Here is a 15,382-nt window from a genome sequence, read left to right as displayed (position 1 = left end):
CCCCTAACCCTAACCCTAACCCTAACCCTAACCCTAACCCTAACCCTAACCCTAACCCTAAACTTTTGACTAGCTGGGCTTCTTACATCTCAACGCCATCCCTTCGAACTCTGGCACGCTCGACCGAGTCCCACAATGGAAAATCAAACGCGTACATTTCATTTGACGCCGCAATCCCATCTTGCTCCACCCGGGGAGCGTTTTGTCCAGATTGGAAAATCCCTCTGACCATATTCCGATCCCCCCCTCTCCCGTCTATGCTACCTGCTTCCGGCTCCGGACTATTTTGCGAAGAAGGCGGCGCTTCCCGAAAAACTTTTCCGCTTCACAGCAACACGTGGCCCATTCCTTTCTTCCATGCGCTCTCCGCATCATGCGCAAGCTCCCCTGCGCTCGTCGAGGTCGACAGGGAAGAGGTCGAAGTCGTAGCTGTACCTTTGTTGCGAGGTTTGCCTGCTTCGGAACCTGATGCGCTGTAGCCGCTCAGAAAGCCCGAGCTAGATGGGGAGACGGACTTGCGCAGGGTCAAATGGGGCGTCGTCTTGAACTGTCGAATCGTGTGTTGCCATCTCGCCTTAGACCTGAGCGAAGTGCCACTCGCTCGGACAGGTGATGTAGTCGATGTTAGAACGGGGTTCGTGGCAGTCAAGGAGGTGCTCGCCCTATCCACATCGTCGAGGTAGCTCCAGTGCACAGCAGCAGCCTCTCGAGCTTTTGCACGAGCCACGCCTGACCGCGAATTGACGGGACCGATATATAAACGCGTCACTAGGCCATCCTACACACCTCAAATCGAGAAAGCTGACTCACGTCGGTCGGCCTTGCGCTGTACCGCCTGGATGTCCTGTCCGTGCGACGCAGAAACCTTTTTTTGAATCTTGGCCGGACGATCCCGACTCGTTTCCGAAGCAGAACTCTTTCGCGGCTCGGTGGGGTCCGGTGGAGCGCGCGCGCGCAGCTCAGTCCCAGCAATTGGTTGACCTTGCACCGAGCACGAAGAGATTGCAGCGATCAAGCACAAAGCGATGAATGGCGCACGCATTCCGGTCATGCGCGAGTGGTGAAAACACGACTAGAGGAGTGCGGTCGGTCGTCGCAGTCGAAATGGAAAGCTGCAAGTGCCAGACTTGTGTCGCGAATGGGTAGAGAAGCAAAGACAGGAAAGGAGAGGTCGTGAACCTGCCCTGACATTTCCTACCCTATTTGAGAGCATTGCCTGTTCTATCTGCCTTGGTCCAAGTCGCATGCCTGTGCCTAAGCAAACATTCCTTGGATAGGCTCATGGCTGCCACAACAGTGCATGGCGTGCCACTGCAAGCTTGAAGTGACTGACGAATTGGCAGCGAAATCAGCAGTTGGAGCCGTCAGCTGAGTGGCGTGACGAGGGGTTGCAAGTGGCGTTGGAGAAGTTTCGATGAGGTTCCTTGAGTTGATGCGGTGCCGAGTGGAACACTGTGCATGGCCACGAAGAGCGTTCGTGAGCAGCAAGAGTTCCAACGCCCCTTTTTCCATCGAGAGGGGTTGGCTGCAGGAAGACACTGCGAGGCGCAGACGGAATCGGAACTTAGCCGGCCGTCCCACCCGACAGCTCCCGCTCCGTCTGGGCGGTGAGGTACTGTGGGGTACTTCGTACGTGGGCCACGTCAAAGTCTCCGAGAATTTGAAAGTGCGGGCTTGTACGGTAAGCCTAGCTGTGAGTGACGCGATGAGCTGAGGCTGAGTCTCGCTCTGCGCTTCTCTGCAATGACCGCAGCTGCGTCGTGTGACTGCCAAGGTGATTGTGATTTAGCGGGGGGCAGTCAGCCGACGGCCCCGCACTGGGCCCTCGATCGGAAGGGCGCCCGAGTGTCTGCTGCTAGCGAGGACGTGTTTGCGGCGCAGCAGCCCCTATCGTCGCGGCGGTTCGAGGAATGTGGCGCAGGAGCGCGGCGAGGAGGAGATGTGCGTATGGCAAGTGAGGCACTTTGTCTCAGAGATCAACACTCTCGTTGCCCTGACGCCGCTTTGACGCCCATACATTTGCTTGGCCAATTGCTGCTGGCGTGGTGACCCGCGACGAGCAATGCAGCACCGATAGCCGTACCGGACGAGCTGTGCAAAGTTCTTCGATGTGGCAACGCACGCACGCCTGCGCAATGGCGAGCAGCTCGTGCCCGTGTGCGTATGAACCTTTGCTGCCTGATGCTGTCTCAGCGGACGATGAAGTGGATCGAGTGATAACTTCTTGCCATATCTGAAACATCCCGGCACATCTTCGCCCCTACATCCGCACATGTGCACCAACCACCAAGATTGTGCTGAGACACTTGCAAGTCAGACTTCGAAGGGCAGCAGCAGCAGCTTTGACTCGGTGCGTATCGAGCGGGTCGTCGCGTTGCTGCATCACCGATCTGCCACTCACGATTCGCGACTCACAACTGCGACTCACACGATAGCACGCCCATCGGAGGTGAGCATGCATGCAGGGCAGGGCAGGGCAGGGCAGGGCAGGTCTTGGCGAGTTCGGCGTCCATCAGCGCGCACTTCTTGCGACAAGCCTGCACTCGATCGTGACTGACTGACGCGCCTCGAACCGTGAGTGCCGCAGCAAGTCGCAGTAACAAGCAGCAGCAGGCTGGAAGCAATCATCACATCAGCTTTCGCGGCCGGGCACAATGAGAGCAGCCATCATAGTCGCGCTCTTCCTGATCGCCGTACTGCCGCCGCCATTCGCGCTGGTCGTACATGCACTTCCACTCATCAGACTCCCACCCTCGCAACTCACCAACCGACGAGTCTGGCCAGCAGGAGCGATGCTGTCCGCACGCGCCATCGGGACCGACAAGACGAGAGCAGCTGGACTCGGACTGGGGGATGAGCTTCAACTTGCGCATCGTCAAGAGCCGACGCAGTGGCATCTCTGCCAAGCCTATCCCGAAACACCGGCCTGCAAAGCGCAGCAGAAGAGTTTGAGTCGAGCGCTGCCGCATGATTCGATTCGCACGTGACTGGCACCGATGACGGATGGATATATGCCAACAAACAAGATGAACCACACACGGACGGCGTACGCGATGCGTATAGGGAGCAAAGAGGACCAACGAGACTCGATCACGACTCACGACTTGCTTGCTGGCATGCAAGGGCCGGCGCAGTGCGTGTGCGTGTGCGTGCAGCAGGGACCGAGGATGTCAAGAAGCGAGGATGCGAGGGCCACATGAATGACGGCGGGGAGGAAGCGCACGTATGGAGCTGATGGGGGCCTTCATTTGATTATGCCGCAAGCCGGATGGGAGTACATGACATGACGAATGGAGCGATGGGTTGATGAGAACGTCATTTACAACAACCCTCACCTCACATTCGAGCCCGTGTATGCATGCGCTGGCAAAAGCCGATGATGAATGTGTGCTCAGAGCACGGTCGAGCGAGTGCGAGTGAGACTGTGTAGCTTCGAGGTGCCTGCTGCTGCTGCTGCTGCTGCTGCTGCTGCTTAGCTGACGGGGTGCACCGAGGTAGAGTGACGAGTGTATGACTTGCTATCGAGTCACGAGTCACGAGTCACGAGTCACGAGTGTGCTATGAATCGCTTAGCGGTGTATAGTCAAACGAGTTCGGATGTGAGCGTACAGCGTTGCAAGTGTGTGGAAGCAGTTTCACGGTCGTCGGTGGCGAGTCAGTCAGTCACCTGAAGATGGTCTGAGTGAGCGAGCGCGCGCGCATCCACGTCTCCTCGAGCCGCCTGCAAATGCTGGGCCACGCCATGCCATGCCGACTTGCCGAGTGCGGAGAAGCGCAAGCCAAGCCACATCGATCGCGACTTGCGTGCATGCGCACCACGCACCCATCCATGCATGCAGAGACTCACACTCACACTCACACTCACGCTCGTCCAGTGCTATGCCTGCGGGTCAGTTAGTTCTGCATGCGGGAGAGGGGATGCAGCGAGCCTGTCAGCCTGCTTCCAGGCGCCCACCTTGTATGTACCGGTACCGGTACCGCATAGCTCGGACCTGCGCATGGGTGATGCAGCACAACAGCGCCTCCACAATCACCGACACTCGGTGCGGTGCGGTGCGGTGCGGTGCGGTGACTTGCGACTCTTGCTGCTGGGCAGGTGGATGGATTGGATGGATCGGTCTGTTATGAGTCTGAAGTGAATCTGAATGGATGATGAACGCTGCGCTGCGCATCGGTCAGGCGCACTCTGTCTCTCCACACACCCACACCCACACACACACACACACACACACACACACACACACCCACACACACACACACACACACACACACACACACACACTCTCTGAACGCCCGCACACACATCATGACGCCTACACCAGCACCACCACCAGTCGCCGCCGCCGGCTCGCACGGGCCGGACAGCGAAGCGCCATCCATTCCCACCCACCGCTTCGCCAAGCTCAACCCTTTCAAGCCATCGGACGATGAAGGAGGCGACGACTTGGGTCAAGAGGCCGATCTGGACCATCTAGCCGGTGGAGGTCGCGTGATCGGCAGCGCAGCAGACATCGATGAGCGCAAAAAGCTTCGCGTCAGTCATGCTCTTCGCTCCTTTTTGGCTCATCGCGCAAAGGAGATTGCAGAGTCGGACATTGGAGGAGGCGAAGAGGAGACGAGGCACTCGGTCGCTGTGCAGAATATCCTCGCTCGATCCCAGGTGCACCAACCGGCTTACGTCGTCGATCGCACGCACCCGCTCACCGAGTACTTTATCAGCAGCTCTCACAACACCTACCTCGTCTCCAAGCAGCTGTACGGCAAATCCGATGCCAACGCGTACAAGGCGCATCTGCAAGCTGGTGCTCGCTGCGTAGAGATCGATGCGTGGGATAATGATCAGAGTCCAGATGAACCCAAAGTGACGCACGGCTACACGCTCACCGCGCACGTCCCCTTCAGATCCGTGTGCAAAGCTATAGCGGAGCAGGTGGAAGCGGAGATTGCCGAGGCCAAGAATCGCAAGGAGCCGCTGCCTAATCCGGTGTTCATCAGCTTGGAGAATCACGCGGGGCCGGCGGGTCAAGAACGCATCTCTGCCATTCTGAAGGAAGAGCTGCGCGACAAGCTGATCACCGAGCCAGTCTCGCGCGGGCCAGACGGGCAGAGCGTTGCCACGCTAGGCGATCTGGGCGGCAAGGTGCTGGTGATGGTGGAGTGGTACGGTCATACGGATGCGGGAGATGTGGCTGCCATCACAGACGCCAAGGAAGAGGAGAGCAGCAGCAGCGATGAGGAGGAGCGGGCGTACAATGAGCGCAAGGCGAAAGCTCAGCAGTCCAAGATCGTGCCGGAGCTCGCTGCATTGGGCGTGTATGCGCAGAGGTGAGCGCAAGCAATGCCAGATGGATGAGTGATGCGAAGCTACTGACACTCGCCATCTTTCTCCCCGCCCCGCACGCAGCATGAAGCCGACCAGCAATGCCTGGGTGCAGGGCACATCCGACCCTTCCAGCACGCCTCACAATGCACTCGTCAATGTGGAAGAGCGAGCAGTGAAGAAGCTCATCTCGGAAGGCGCAAGCGATGGTCTCGTATCGCACAACGCTAGCAACCTGATGCGCATCTATCCCAAAGGACTCAGGATCAGTGAGCAGGGGCAGCAAAAAAGCTTGCTGAACCCTGATTCGCTTGTTGCAAGACTGACTTTTTCACACTCCCTCGCTTCGGACCCAGATTCCTCGAACCTCAATCCCGTTCCCTTTTGGGGCGTCGGAGCGCAAGTGTGCGCTCTGAACATGCAGACCTTTGACTACGCAGCTGGACTCAATGAAGCCATGTTCGCGAACACTGACGGCTGGGTGAGCATCGCATCGCATCGCATCGATCGATACAGGGCAGTGTAGCTCGCAAAAGGTGCTGACCGTCTGCCTGTCCTCTTTACCCTCTACAGGTACTCAAACCGCCGCATCTCCGCAGACAACCCGGGCCAAAGCCTAGCGGCAAAGTACAGCTGCGTCTAGAGATTGCTGGAGCGACCGATCTACCCGTTCCCGACGATCGCGAAAAGGACATCAAGGTGCGTATAGGTTTACAGAAGCGCTCTCTCTCGCGCTAGCTCTCTGAACCCTCCCACCTCCCCCTCCCCGCGCCTTCTTTTTCCTCTCCTTCACCCATCTAGCCATACGTCACGTGCAGTCTATACCATCCTCAAGCCACCGGCTCGCCAGAAAAGCGCAAGACGAGCCACTATCGACCTCACAAGCACAAGCAGCTCTTTGGCAAGGAGCAGCCACCTGCCACCAGTCCCATTTGGGATCCTCCCGAGCAGCTCGAATGGCAATTCGACAACGACGACTTGACCTTTTTGCGTATCCTCATCAAGAGCGACGGTGAGTGTGCTAGAAGACGAGGCTTTGTCATGCGTGCGCAGGAGAGAGAGAGAAACAGGCGCACGCTCGCGCTGATTCCCCGCAAAACCCTCTCTCTTCCACCCTCCACCCCCAAACACCCCCCACCCCTCACCGTAGACGCCTTTGCTCGCAACCCGGCCTTCTTGACCACCTCGATCAGACTGACTTCTGCGCCAAACGGCCAGTGGACCTTTTTCCGCCTGCTCAATCTGCGAGGTGTGCCAACAGCAGCCACGCTCCTAGCGCGCTTCACCCTCCGACAAGTCTGAAGATCTGCTCGCCCTTGTCATCTGCCTGCTCCCCTTTATGCTCGCTCTCTGGTCCACGCTTGTCGTGCACGAAATCTTTATCTGATGCGCTCGACTTGGCCCTCATATGCCTGCTCTATGCGTCTCTCCTCTCTCTCTCTCTCTCTCGCACCGATCGTGATCGAAGGGAGATTTGTGACATCCGTATGGTCTAATTAGCCTCGTGTGGAGCTGCTCCGTATCTTTGACATGGAGGATCCGAGAGTCTACGTCCTCTTGCATTCCTTCATCATCAGCCCAGCACGGCAGACCAGTTGTGCGTGGTGCCCTTGGTTGCGCCGCTGGGGTACCGCTTGCCCGAAGGAGGCTCGTAGGCCCGGGGAGGGGGGAAGGAAGAGGAAGGCTGAAACGTAACGTTGCCCGACTGCAAAGGGGGCGAAGGAGCTGCAGAGAAGAGCAGAGAACGACGAGCAGGTCGAGTCAGCAAGCGATCAATCAATCGACAAGAGTCTCGCGAGAATGGAGCACCCACCTCGGCCTGCTGCTGCTCCGTTGCTTGCTCGAGCGGCTGCGACTGGTGACCTTGATGGTGCAGATGTCGGAGGAGGGGGCGGAGCTCCCAAGCGCGAGCTCGCTGGACTAGGAGCAGAAGGTGGAGGCGGCGGAGCCGAAGGTGGAGCGGCAGGTGCTCTATTTGGGGTTGGAGGGGCTCTTGGTGGAGGAGGCACTCTTCCTGGTGGAGCGGCAGGTGGGGCGGGCGGGGGTGCAGAGTGCCCAGCGCTGGGTCTGGAGGGAGGAGCGGGTGGTGGAGCGCTTCGTCCAGGTGGTGGTGGAGGAGGAGGAGGCGCTGACGGCGCTGCCGCAGTGTGTCGAGATGGGGGTGGAGGAACGCCTCGCGGTGGTGTGGCTGCGGGTCTTGCGGGTGGAGGAGGGACCGATCTATTCGGAGCGCTGCTTGAACCTGGCGGCGGCGGCGGTGGTGGTGGTGGTGGTGCAGATGGTGCGCCAGCCGCAGGTCGAGAAGGTGGTGGTGGTACCCCCCTGGACGGCAAGCTGGGGGCAGAGACAGCAGCAGCGACTGCAGGAGGCGGTGGAGGAGGCGGTGGAGCAGCAGCAGCAGCAGGTCGTGAGGGCGGCGGTGGCAGCCTTGCAGGTGCAGAAGGAGCAGCTACTGCAGGCCTTCCAGGGGGCGGAGGCGCAGCAGCAGAAGGCGGGGGCGGTGCTCGACCTGGAAGGGATGGTGGTGCTGGTCTCGAGCTACCATTTGCTGCGGTGGGTGGTGGAGGAGGAGGTGGTGGAGGAGCACCGCCAGGGCGTGGAGGAGTGCGAGAGGGCAAGGATGGAGCTGCGGCTGTTGGTGGGACGGGCCTATTGGCTGGAGGTGCAGGAGGTGCGACTACAGACGATGTGAAGACACGGAAGGCGAGTGCGAGGTCAGTGAAGATCGAGGAGAGTGAGTGCGACCTGCCATGTGAGGCTCAGGCTCAGGCTCAGGCTCAGGCTCACCAGCAGGACGTGTGGGAGGAGGTGCACCTGGACCGCCCGAAGGTTTCAACTTGGGCATACCTCCAGCGAACAGCCCGCCCAAGCCGGGCGGGCCTGCGGGAGCTCCGGCGCTTCCCGGTACCGGCGGGGCCGGTGGCCTGCCCAGACTGCCACCACCACCGCCACCGCCGCCACCCGCTCCCGCTCCCGCAGATGCGCCTACACTTGGGCCTGAGCGATCATTGGTCTGAACCTCTGCGTGGTGTGAGGCGGAAGAGGAGGAGCGGGGGTTAGTGCGACCGGACCAGCCCATGCAGCTGTTCGAGGCGAGACGTGGACGCTGAAAACGACGTGCACAGGTCGCAGCACTCACTCTTCAGTCCCTTGCCTTTCTTGATGGCCTCCTGAAGTGCGCCATCCATGATGTCAAGGGGCCGATGCTGAACGCGTGATGACCTAGGATTCGAGCTCGAGTTCGAGTTCGAGCAAAGGTACCCGAGCGACCAGCTGACTGGGGTCCGGGGTCCGGGGTCCAGAGCTGTGGCGTGCAAGGACGAGGATGGATGGATGGATGGATGGATGGATGGATGTGGGCGACGAGGTCTGTGCGTTGGAATCGAGATGCGCCTAGGATGCGCAATGAATGGATGTGGAGCGTCACGAGTCGTGAGTGTCGAGTGTTGAGTGCGGCCAGAAGGAGTCAGAAGCAGCACGGTCAGCATGTATACATGTATACACGCACAGCCTCTCACCGCGGTGGCTCAGCTCCGGCTCGACTCGATTCATGATTCGATTCATCAAGTCATGAGTCTTGAGTTGGACGCTCAGGCTGCTGAGCGATGAGACGAGCACGTGATGACGCGATAAGCGCGCGCCTGCTGGGTGTGCGTGTGCTGCGTGCTGCGTGCTGCGTGCTGCGTGCTGGGAGGTCGTTCACGCGCAAAGGCCGCTCCGCGATCGAACGACGATCTAGCTCCGCCATGCATCATCAGCATCAGCAGCACCGCGACTTCAACACGCGCGCATGCACGCGGCATATAATCACGTGAATCCACACATGCATCTCTACGCGTGCGTGACTCGTGAGTATTGTGACATTCAATCATGAATTCAGATTCAAGATTTGGGAGTCACAGTTTGAGTCACAATCACAGTCACAGTCACAGTCAAGAGTCGGCGCTTTACATCTAAAGTGACGTCCCCGCCTCCAAAAAGGTTTCTTCTTCGATGCGCGGTGCACGATGCGCGATGCGCTCTGCCACGATACACACCAACATCAGCTCGCTCCACGCATACGCACTACATCATGGACTTTAGCTCCGTGCCCAGATCCGGCGGAGCCAAGTACGGAGGAAGCGCAAGGAAGAGGGCTCGACTGTCCACCACCACCACCACCCGCGTCGACGATCCCCTCACTCCGACGCTATCCCGCTCAGGTCGCACCAGCAGCAGCATCGATAAGCGGTCGCTTAGGCATACAGACAGGAACGATCGTGCGACATCTCCCGACGAGGAGGAGGAGGAGGAGGATCCGCAAGGCGGTGTTGATGCGCATCCGTCGCCCTCTGCACGTCGAAAGCTTGCGTCTGCCTCTTCACCTGCTGCTTCGAGCAAGCATGCGCTGGATCTGCTCTACGACGAGTCCAGCCTGACTCGCCATACCGTTAGTCGCCTCTCGGATAGACTCGGCTCCAGTCGCTCTCGCCCGACACTCCATCGCCACTCATCATCACTACAGCGCATGCCCAATGCCGCTTCTGAGTCGGAGTCGGCCCCCCCAGCAAGGCGATATGATCAAGCACGGCAGCGTCAGCCTTCTCTACAGCTGTCGTCAGAACGAGATGAAAGCGTCGTAGGCGATGCGCACGAGGCGCACCACCAGTTGCGCCAGCCTACAGCAACTCTTCTGCCGCAGCCGCATACGCGCAGCCCTGCTAGGCGAATGGCCCAGATCCCCACAACATCGCTGATGCATCTTCACTCGCCTACGCCCGCCCCCTCGTCGAGCGCACAAAGCGCTGTTGGCGCAGTGCTCTCCAGTCCTAGCACAACGAACAAAGCACGTGACGGCGCCTTTGCAATGGAGGTAGATGCTTTGCTGGATGCCACGGCTAGTAGGAGTAGCGCGCCTGTCCCTGCAACCCAACGCAAGAGTCTCGCTTCCAGGATGGCTCCTCGCAAAGCGGCAAACGCTGGTCTAGACTCGATGCTGAGCACAGAGTCGCAGCCGCTGCCACCAGTAGGCTCGCAAGATGAAAGCATGGACGCATACCCGCACTCTGTGTGGAGGAACGCAGAGTCTCAACCAGTCGTCGCTCTGTCGCGCTCTCCATCTCCATGCTTGGAGCGACCTAGCGCTTCGCAGTCCAGTCCAAGCTCTACGCACACTTCGCCCGCCAAGTCCGCGCTGGCTCAGAGGAAACGCGCTCTGGGAGTGTCGGGAGTCGGTGCGAGAAGGACTTATGCGGCTTCGAGGAGCTTCTTGGCGGAGGCCGACCCCGCCTTTTTGCCTCCGGATGCTGAGCTCGATCTCAACTCTGGTGTAGGTGACGCGGGTCAGCAATCGGCCACCTCACCACAGCGAGAGGCACCGAGCACCAGCAGAGGCTTTCTTGCTCGTCACAATCTAGCTGTTCGCGCATCATACAAGGAGTTGAAGGCCAAATTTGCAGAGGGTGATGAGGAGGAGGAGGAGGAGGATGGTCCAGACGCTCCACGCAGATCGGTGAGTGCATGCATGCGCTGGATGCGGCACATATCGAGGACACAGCAGGATTTGGTTCTGTCGACTCATCTGTATCGCTGCGTGCTCCCGCACAGCTGGCGCTTCGCTCCGTCACCAACCTCCGCTCAGCGGGTGAGCAGAGGCGCTTCGACGATGAACTCGAGTACCTACTTTCAGGCCTGGACGCCAGTCAGCCACTCTCGCTTCGGCGCACTTCATGCATGGACATCATCAAGCGGATATGCACGAAAGAGGCAGCAGTCAAGAACGGCTTCTTGCGAGGCTTGCTCGCACACTCTGATCAGGCTCGCAATGGCATCGTCCGGCTCTGGGATTGCTTCCGCAGCGCTCGGGTGGAGAGCATCACTGACGTCATCTTGTTGATGCACCTTGCTAGAGCCAGCGAGACCCATGCGCTTGCCAATGCGCTGTTGACTACTCGCTCAGAAGAGATCACGGCCCTACTGCGCCGTGGGTTGGACCCCGCAGGACGAGGAGACGGATCTGCTGATCCCTTCGATAAGCGCGGCCCGAACGGAGACTTGGTGAGAGGGATCAATTACGCAGTGCGAGGATGCTGCTCTCAGTTGCTAAGTCTTTTTGCGCTACATTCCCTCAGACCGCGCTCGCAGATGGAATACGAGATTCCAGGATCATCTCGTCTCGCGAAATGAGCCTCAGCCTACGCAATCTCACTCTCTGCGTCATCATTCGCATCTGCGCACTGCCTCTTCGACCAGGCTTTGTGCCATATGCAGCGCTCCTCGAGGAGGAAACCGACACGAATGGACCAAGCCCTGTTCGCATGATTGTCGCTTGCCTCCGCCATGAAGCAGTAAAATGCCGCACGCGCCTGCAAGCCGCCTCAAGAGGCGTTGTGAGTGGATCCCAGCTCACGCTGCTTGTCGCACTGAACGTAACTCATCCATGCTTTGCAATTTTTTTTCCACAGGACATTTTCTCGGCGAGGGAATCTTCTAGTCAGCGGCCGGATATTCCATTCGTCTGCCAAGCGCTTTTCCTCCTCGTTCGCGTGACGGAGCACGATGAGCAAGCGATTTGCCCGACGGATGAACGACGGGACATCGCAGAGCTCGTGCGCGACTTGTCCGCGCTGTTGTGCTTCCTGGAGTTGGCAGTGGCAAAGCAGAGCACGGCTGCTCCTGCGTCGCCCGTGAAGATGACGCGCTCGCAGTCTCAAAGCCCTTCGAAACTTGCGCACGCATCGCCCCACCGGCTTGAAGTCACTTCAGCTGAGGCTGTCATCCATCTATTGGGTCTGCTTAACCATCTCTGCGAGCAGCAACGAGACGTAGGGCACGGCGAATGGGTGAAAGCGGTCGCTTCAGCCTCCTGTTTCGTCATTCCGCTGCTGAGACTGATACTCGGCGTGCCTGCTTTCTTGAGATCTCAACGTGCCCAGATCAGCATGGGAAAATCGAATTCGCCAGACTCGGATGATCACTCAGATTGCAGCTCAACCCCTCCGTCGCACATTCCAAAGGCGGTGGAAGCGGCCTTGCTGCAAGATCTTGTTGGTGCGGCGCTGGGACTTCTCATCACCCTACTGGAATCGGCACCAGAGTTGATGCGTCACAATCTCGCCGGCACACTCATCAGCCTCTCCTGCGACCGGCGCAAATGCGTCGAAAGGTGCAGGTGCGAGAGAAGGTGGCAACAGCCTGCCATCGAGCTGCTCGCTCGGCTTTTCTTGACGGAGCGCCGCGCTCTGCACAGCGACGCTGCCTTTGAGAAAGACGAGGAAAATGATCAGCAGCAGTGGCGAGCTGAACACTCAAAGGATCACGATGATGCTTCGGCTGCCGGAGCTTCCTTCCTGTCTGGGTGCATAGCCGTTGCTCTCTCCTTGAGTGTCGTCGGCCATCCCTCCAATTTGGCTTCTCTGCTACGCGGACTCGGCTCGAGCGGTGTGACTTCATCTAGAAGCCCTGCAGAGGGCTTCACGCCAAGCTCTGCGCTTGAACCTCTGATTTCCAGTCTGGAAGATTTCGCCCACTGGAACGACGCGGTGCAGCGCAGAGCTCTAGCGGAAGTCATCGCTGATGAAGAAGAGGACCCTACGGATGTTGACGACGCACGACAACCCCAGGAACACTCTGGTCAGTTTCGCGGACCGGCCGGGCCAGATGCTGAGAGTCAGTTCCTGTGGGAGCGTGTCGAAGACATGCGAAAGGTTTCTGCATCTAATTCGTCGCAATAGATGCAGTCCAGCCTTGCCATGGACGCAATATTTTTATGGTGTCACTCTCGCCACGTCATCCCATTTCGACCTCGAGCGATGTGTTGGTGCGCCGGTCTGCCCGGTCTGCCGGCCAACGAGTGGCAAAATTCGGTAAGCTTGCTTGCAACCGGCGTGAGACTGTTTCGCAAAACACGAGGACGCTCGCGTTTCGAGGCGATGGGTCCCGAGAAGAGGCCCGAGTCCAATTTCCGAAGCGCATGCCCCAGAAAAGTTTGCCGATTTGCCACATTGACTCCGCCCTCGAGCGCTGCGCTGACGAGACGACCTCGATGTTTATCGCTCGGCGCAAGAGACGACGTGAGGGGCAAATTCGTGTGCATTTTCCTGGCTCTCGGCGACAGTCTGACGCACCTGATTTGGTGGGACTTTGGGTCCCTCAATATCTTGGTCACTGATTCACAGGCGACTGCGACGCATCAACTTGCCAGGCATGGCACAGGCAGAGCATGTCGCTCGAAATGCTTCGAGTCATAAAGCAAGCTTTTTGGCGCTCGTCGGGACGCCAATCGTCGTCTACTTTTGTCCTTCGCCTTTGTGCTAGAGGCTCATCGTCGCTTTTCCCTCGCAGCTACACCATCATTCCCGGTTACATTTCATCCACACGACAGCGTCGACATGGCTGTGAAGTTGCGAGCATTATTCATGCTTGCCGCCACTTTGCAAATGGTAGCGAGCGCTCCTAGTGGCTCACCGACGAGCAACGAAAGCAGTACTCCTCGCCTTTTATTTCCCATTGACGGTGAGTTCAATTTCGAGTATGGCGCAGAACGAGACTCTGAGTAAAAGTAGGTGATCATCCTGCAGAGCATCCAATGGTAGGATCTGAGAGCGGAAAGACTTCGCCCCACTCGCCCGTTCATTCATGGCCAACACGCCCGAATACGCCACCTAGTCCTGATTACAAGAACGATCCAAAGTTCAACCTCATGCTTCAAGGCAGTGACAGCGACAGAGAGCACTGGTCTGACGAGGAACAGCGCCAGGCGCACGCCAAACAGATTCGCGGCGAAAGCCTTGCCGGTCCGCTCTCTCCGACCTCTGCTAGCAAGGCGCGCAACTCGATCATGGCCCTGCACTTGGCTAAAGATCCAGAGCATGCGCATGAGCGTGCAATGCGCGAATACGCTGCCTTGGATGACGCCGAAAAAGGGCGGAGGCTGGAGAGTTGGCTTGCACAAAGCGACTGTGAGTAGGAGTGTCGAGTGATCGTGCTACCGCCATCCAGCTGCTATTGAGCATTCAGACCTTGCACTGACGAATCGTCGTTTCGTTCTTAGACATAAAGGCCCACAGGCAGCCGGGCTTCCAGTTGGGTCCCTTGCCCCACAAACCAGGATCATTGGAGTACTGGCAAGAGCAGAACAAAGGTGAGCATCGGTAGCCTTTTACGACTTCGTCCAGGACCTTGCTGTCTGGTAGTGGCTTAATGTGCAAGCGTCGTCTTTCCAGATCTAGCTCCGGGCCAGAAGCCAATTGGCACTTGGACCCATACGCACCTGCAACGAGATCGGAATTTCACTCCCGAGGAGAGAGCTGCATACGTCCCTCCCCCGCGCTCGCCAGGCTATGAGCGCTTCCAGGAAGAGCTTGATCAGCGATTCGACGCGAGGATCGCTGCCGGTCGTAGCAGCTCCTCTTCAAGCCAAAGCCATCGTGGCTCCGACAGCCCTCCGCTTCCTGAAGAGGTCGATGAAGCAAGACCGAAAGGCTGCTGCGGATGGGTAAAGAAACTATTGAGTCGTCCTTGAGCACAAACAAAGAAGAAAACCCCATTCCTTGAGCCCAAAGTTCGGCAATGAGAGGTCTATGTTTGCGCTGAGCCTCGAGGCCACGCGAGCTTTGTCACGAGATGAGGCGGAGTGCAGAGACTTCTTTGCATACATCCACTATGACTGCGGTGTTCTTGACGCTGTTAACTTGAATTGACCGACGCATGCCTTCGTGCTTTACCACTGTTATGCGAATGTGATGTAAATGGTGCTTGTTCAGCGACATGGCTTGTTAAGCGCGATGCTCGTGAGGATCTGGAGCAACGCTTCAGAATAACGGCCGAAAAGCTCTCTGACTCAACTCGAGACCATCAAAATCACCAATGTGGCGCACACATCAAAGCTTTCTGACGAAAGCACAATGTCCACATCACAGGCGGAAGCATGCAGCAGACGGCCACACGGTCGCTTCCGGTGTCGGTGTCGGTCTCAAGGAGCACAAAGCCGTCGTGTCGGTGGCGACGACACTGCCATTGACGTCAATCACATTGCATGGTCGGCCAGGATTGCTCAAAGCTGCTCTAAACACACCAGAGACA

At 58.4% G+C, this 15,382-nt stretch overlaps 7 protein-coding genes across 7 annotated transcripts; 6 read left to right on the top strand and 1 right to left on the bottom strand.

The window, feature by feature from the left end:
- Nucleotides 1-150: 150 nt before the first annotated feature.
- On the bottom strand, nt 151-1,488 carry IE81DRAFT_326703 (hypothetical protein). The gene is made up of 2 exons (XM_025514890.1): nt 811-1,488; nt 151-729 (listed from the first exon to the last, which is right to left on the bottom strand). The coding sequence occupies exons 1-2, from the start codon at nt 1,040-1,042 to the stop codon at nt 326-328; spliced, it is 636 nt and encodes a 211-aa protein (XP_025366460.1). The 5' UTR covers nt 1,043-1,488; the 3' UTR covers nt 151-325.
- A 756-nt stretch (nt 1,489-2,244) lies between these two features.
- On the top strand, nt 2,245-3,277 carry IE81DRAFT_326700 (hypothetical protein). Its single transcript, XM_025514889.1, has 3 exons — nt 2,245-2,350; nt 2,436-2,449; nt 2,588-3,277. The coding sequence occupies exon 3, from the start codon at nt 2,655-2,657 to the stop codon at nt 2,985-2,987; it is 333 nt and encodes a 110-aa protein (XP_025366459.1). The 5' UTR covers nt 2,245-2,350; nt 2,436-2,449; nt 2,588-2,654; the 3' UTR covers nt 2,988-3,277.
- Nucleotides 3,278-4,306: 1,029 nt separating this feature from the next.
- IE81DRAFT_369212 (PLC-like phosphodiesterase) lies at nt 4,307-6,857 on the top strand (the record flags this gene model as incomplete). The annotated part of the gene is made up of 6 exons (XM_025517222.1): nt 4,307-5,325; nt 5,405-5,589; nt 5,677-5,801; nt 5,894-6,019; nt 6,122-6,332; nt 6,471-6,857. The coding sequence occupies 6 exons, from the start codon at nt 4,307-4,309 to the stop codon at nt 6,620-6,622; spliced, it is 1,818 nt and encodes a 605-aa protein (XP_025366458.1). The 3' UTR covers nt 6,623-6,857.
- Nucleotides 6,858-6,968: 111 nt separating this feature from the next.
- On the top strand, nt 6,969-8,515 carry IE81DRAFT_35383 (hypothetical protein). The gene has a single exon (XM_025516656.1). The coding sequence runs from the start codon at nt 7,121-7,123 to the stop codon at nt 8,378-8,380; it is 1,260 nt and encodes a 419-aa protein (XP_025366457.1). The 5' UTR covers nt 6,969-7,120; the 3' UTR covers nt 8,381-8,515.
- An 877-nt stretch (nt 8,516-9,392) lies between these two features.
- On the top strand, nt 9,393-13,032 carry IE81DRAFT_350305 (hypothetical protein; the record flags this gene model as incomplete). Its single annotated transcript, XM_025516512.1, has 4 exons — nt 9,393-10,811; nt 10,907-11,356; nt 11,431-11,688; nt 11,764-13,032. 4 exons carry the CDS (start codon nt 9,393-9,395, stop codon nt 13,030-13,032), a joined length of 3,396 nt encoding a protein of 1,131 aa, XP_025366456.1.
- Nucleotides 12,893-13,685, top strand: IE81DRAFT_35353 (hypothetical protein). The gene has a single exon (XM_025516649.1). It carries the CDS (start codon nt 13,033-13,035, stop codon nt 13,546-13,548), a length of 516 nt encoding a protein of 171 aa, XP_025366455.1. The 5' UTR covers nt 12,893-13,032; the 3' UTR covers nt 13,549-13,685.
- Nucleotides 13,543-15,055, top strand: IE81DRAFT_35341 (hypothetical protein). The gene is made up of 4 exons (XM_025516646.1): nt 13,543-13,813; nt 13,894-14,259; nt 14,360-14,441; nt 14,524-15,055. The coding sequence occupies exons 1-4, from the start codon at nt 13,690-13,692 to the stop codon at nt 14,642-14,644; spliced, it is 693 nt and encodes a 230-aa protein (XP_025366454.1). The 5' UTR covers nt 13,543-13,689; the 3' UTR covers nt 14,645-15,055.
- The last annotated feature ends 327 nt before the right edge of the window (nt 15,056-15,382 follow it).

Source organism: Ceraceosorus guamensis (genome assembly GCF_003144195.1).
Source record: "Ceraceosorus guamensis strain MCA 4658 unplaced genomic scaffold IE81scaffold_129, whole genome shotgun sequence".
Taxonomy (NCBI): Eukaryota; Fungi; Basidiomycota; class Exobasidiomycetes; order Ceraceosorales; family Ceraceosoraceae; genus Ceraceosorus; species Ceraceosorus guamensis.
This window is presented reverse-complemented; position numbering and strand designations above follow the sequence as displayed.

Excerpts from the sequence above, each read along its gene's own strand:
- IE81DRAFT_35341 (XM_025516646.1), top strand. The coding sequence starts at position 13,690 with ATGGCTGTGAAGTTGCGAGCATTATTCATGCTTGCCGCCACTTTGCAA. Across the intron at positions 13,814-13,893 it reads CCTTTTATTTCCCATTGACG|GATCTGAGAGCGGAAAGACT; the intron begins GTGAGTTCAATT and ends ATCCAATGGTAG. Across the intron at positions 14,260-14,359 it reads TTGGCTTGCACAAAGCGACT|GCCCACAGGCAGCCGGGCTT; the intron begins GTGAGTAGGAGT and ends TTAGACATAAAG.
- IE81DRAFT_326703 (XM_025514890.1), bottom strand. The coding sequence starts at position 1,042 with ATGCGTGCGCCATTCATCGCTTTGTGCTTGATCGCTGCAATCTCTTCG. Across the intron at positions 730-810 it reads ACAGCGCAAGGCCGACCGAC|GCGTGGCTCGTGCAAAAGCT; the intron begins GTGAGTCAGCTT and ends ATTCGCGGTCAG.
- IE81DRAFT_326700 (XM_025514889.1), top strand. The coding sequence starts at position 2,655 with ATGAGAGCAGCCATCATAGTCGCGCTCTTCCTGATCGCCGTACTGCCG.
- IE81DRAFT_35353 (XM_025516649.1), top strand. The coding sequence starts at position 13,033 with ATGCAGTCCAGCCTTGCCATGGACGCAATATTTTTATGGTGTCACTCT.
- IE81DRAFT_35383 (XM_025516656.1), top strand. The coding sequence starts at position 7,121 with ATGGAGCACCCACCTCGGCCTGCTGCTGCTCCGTTGCTTGCTCGAGCG.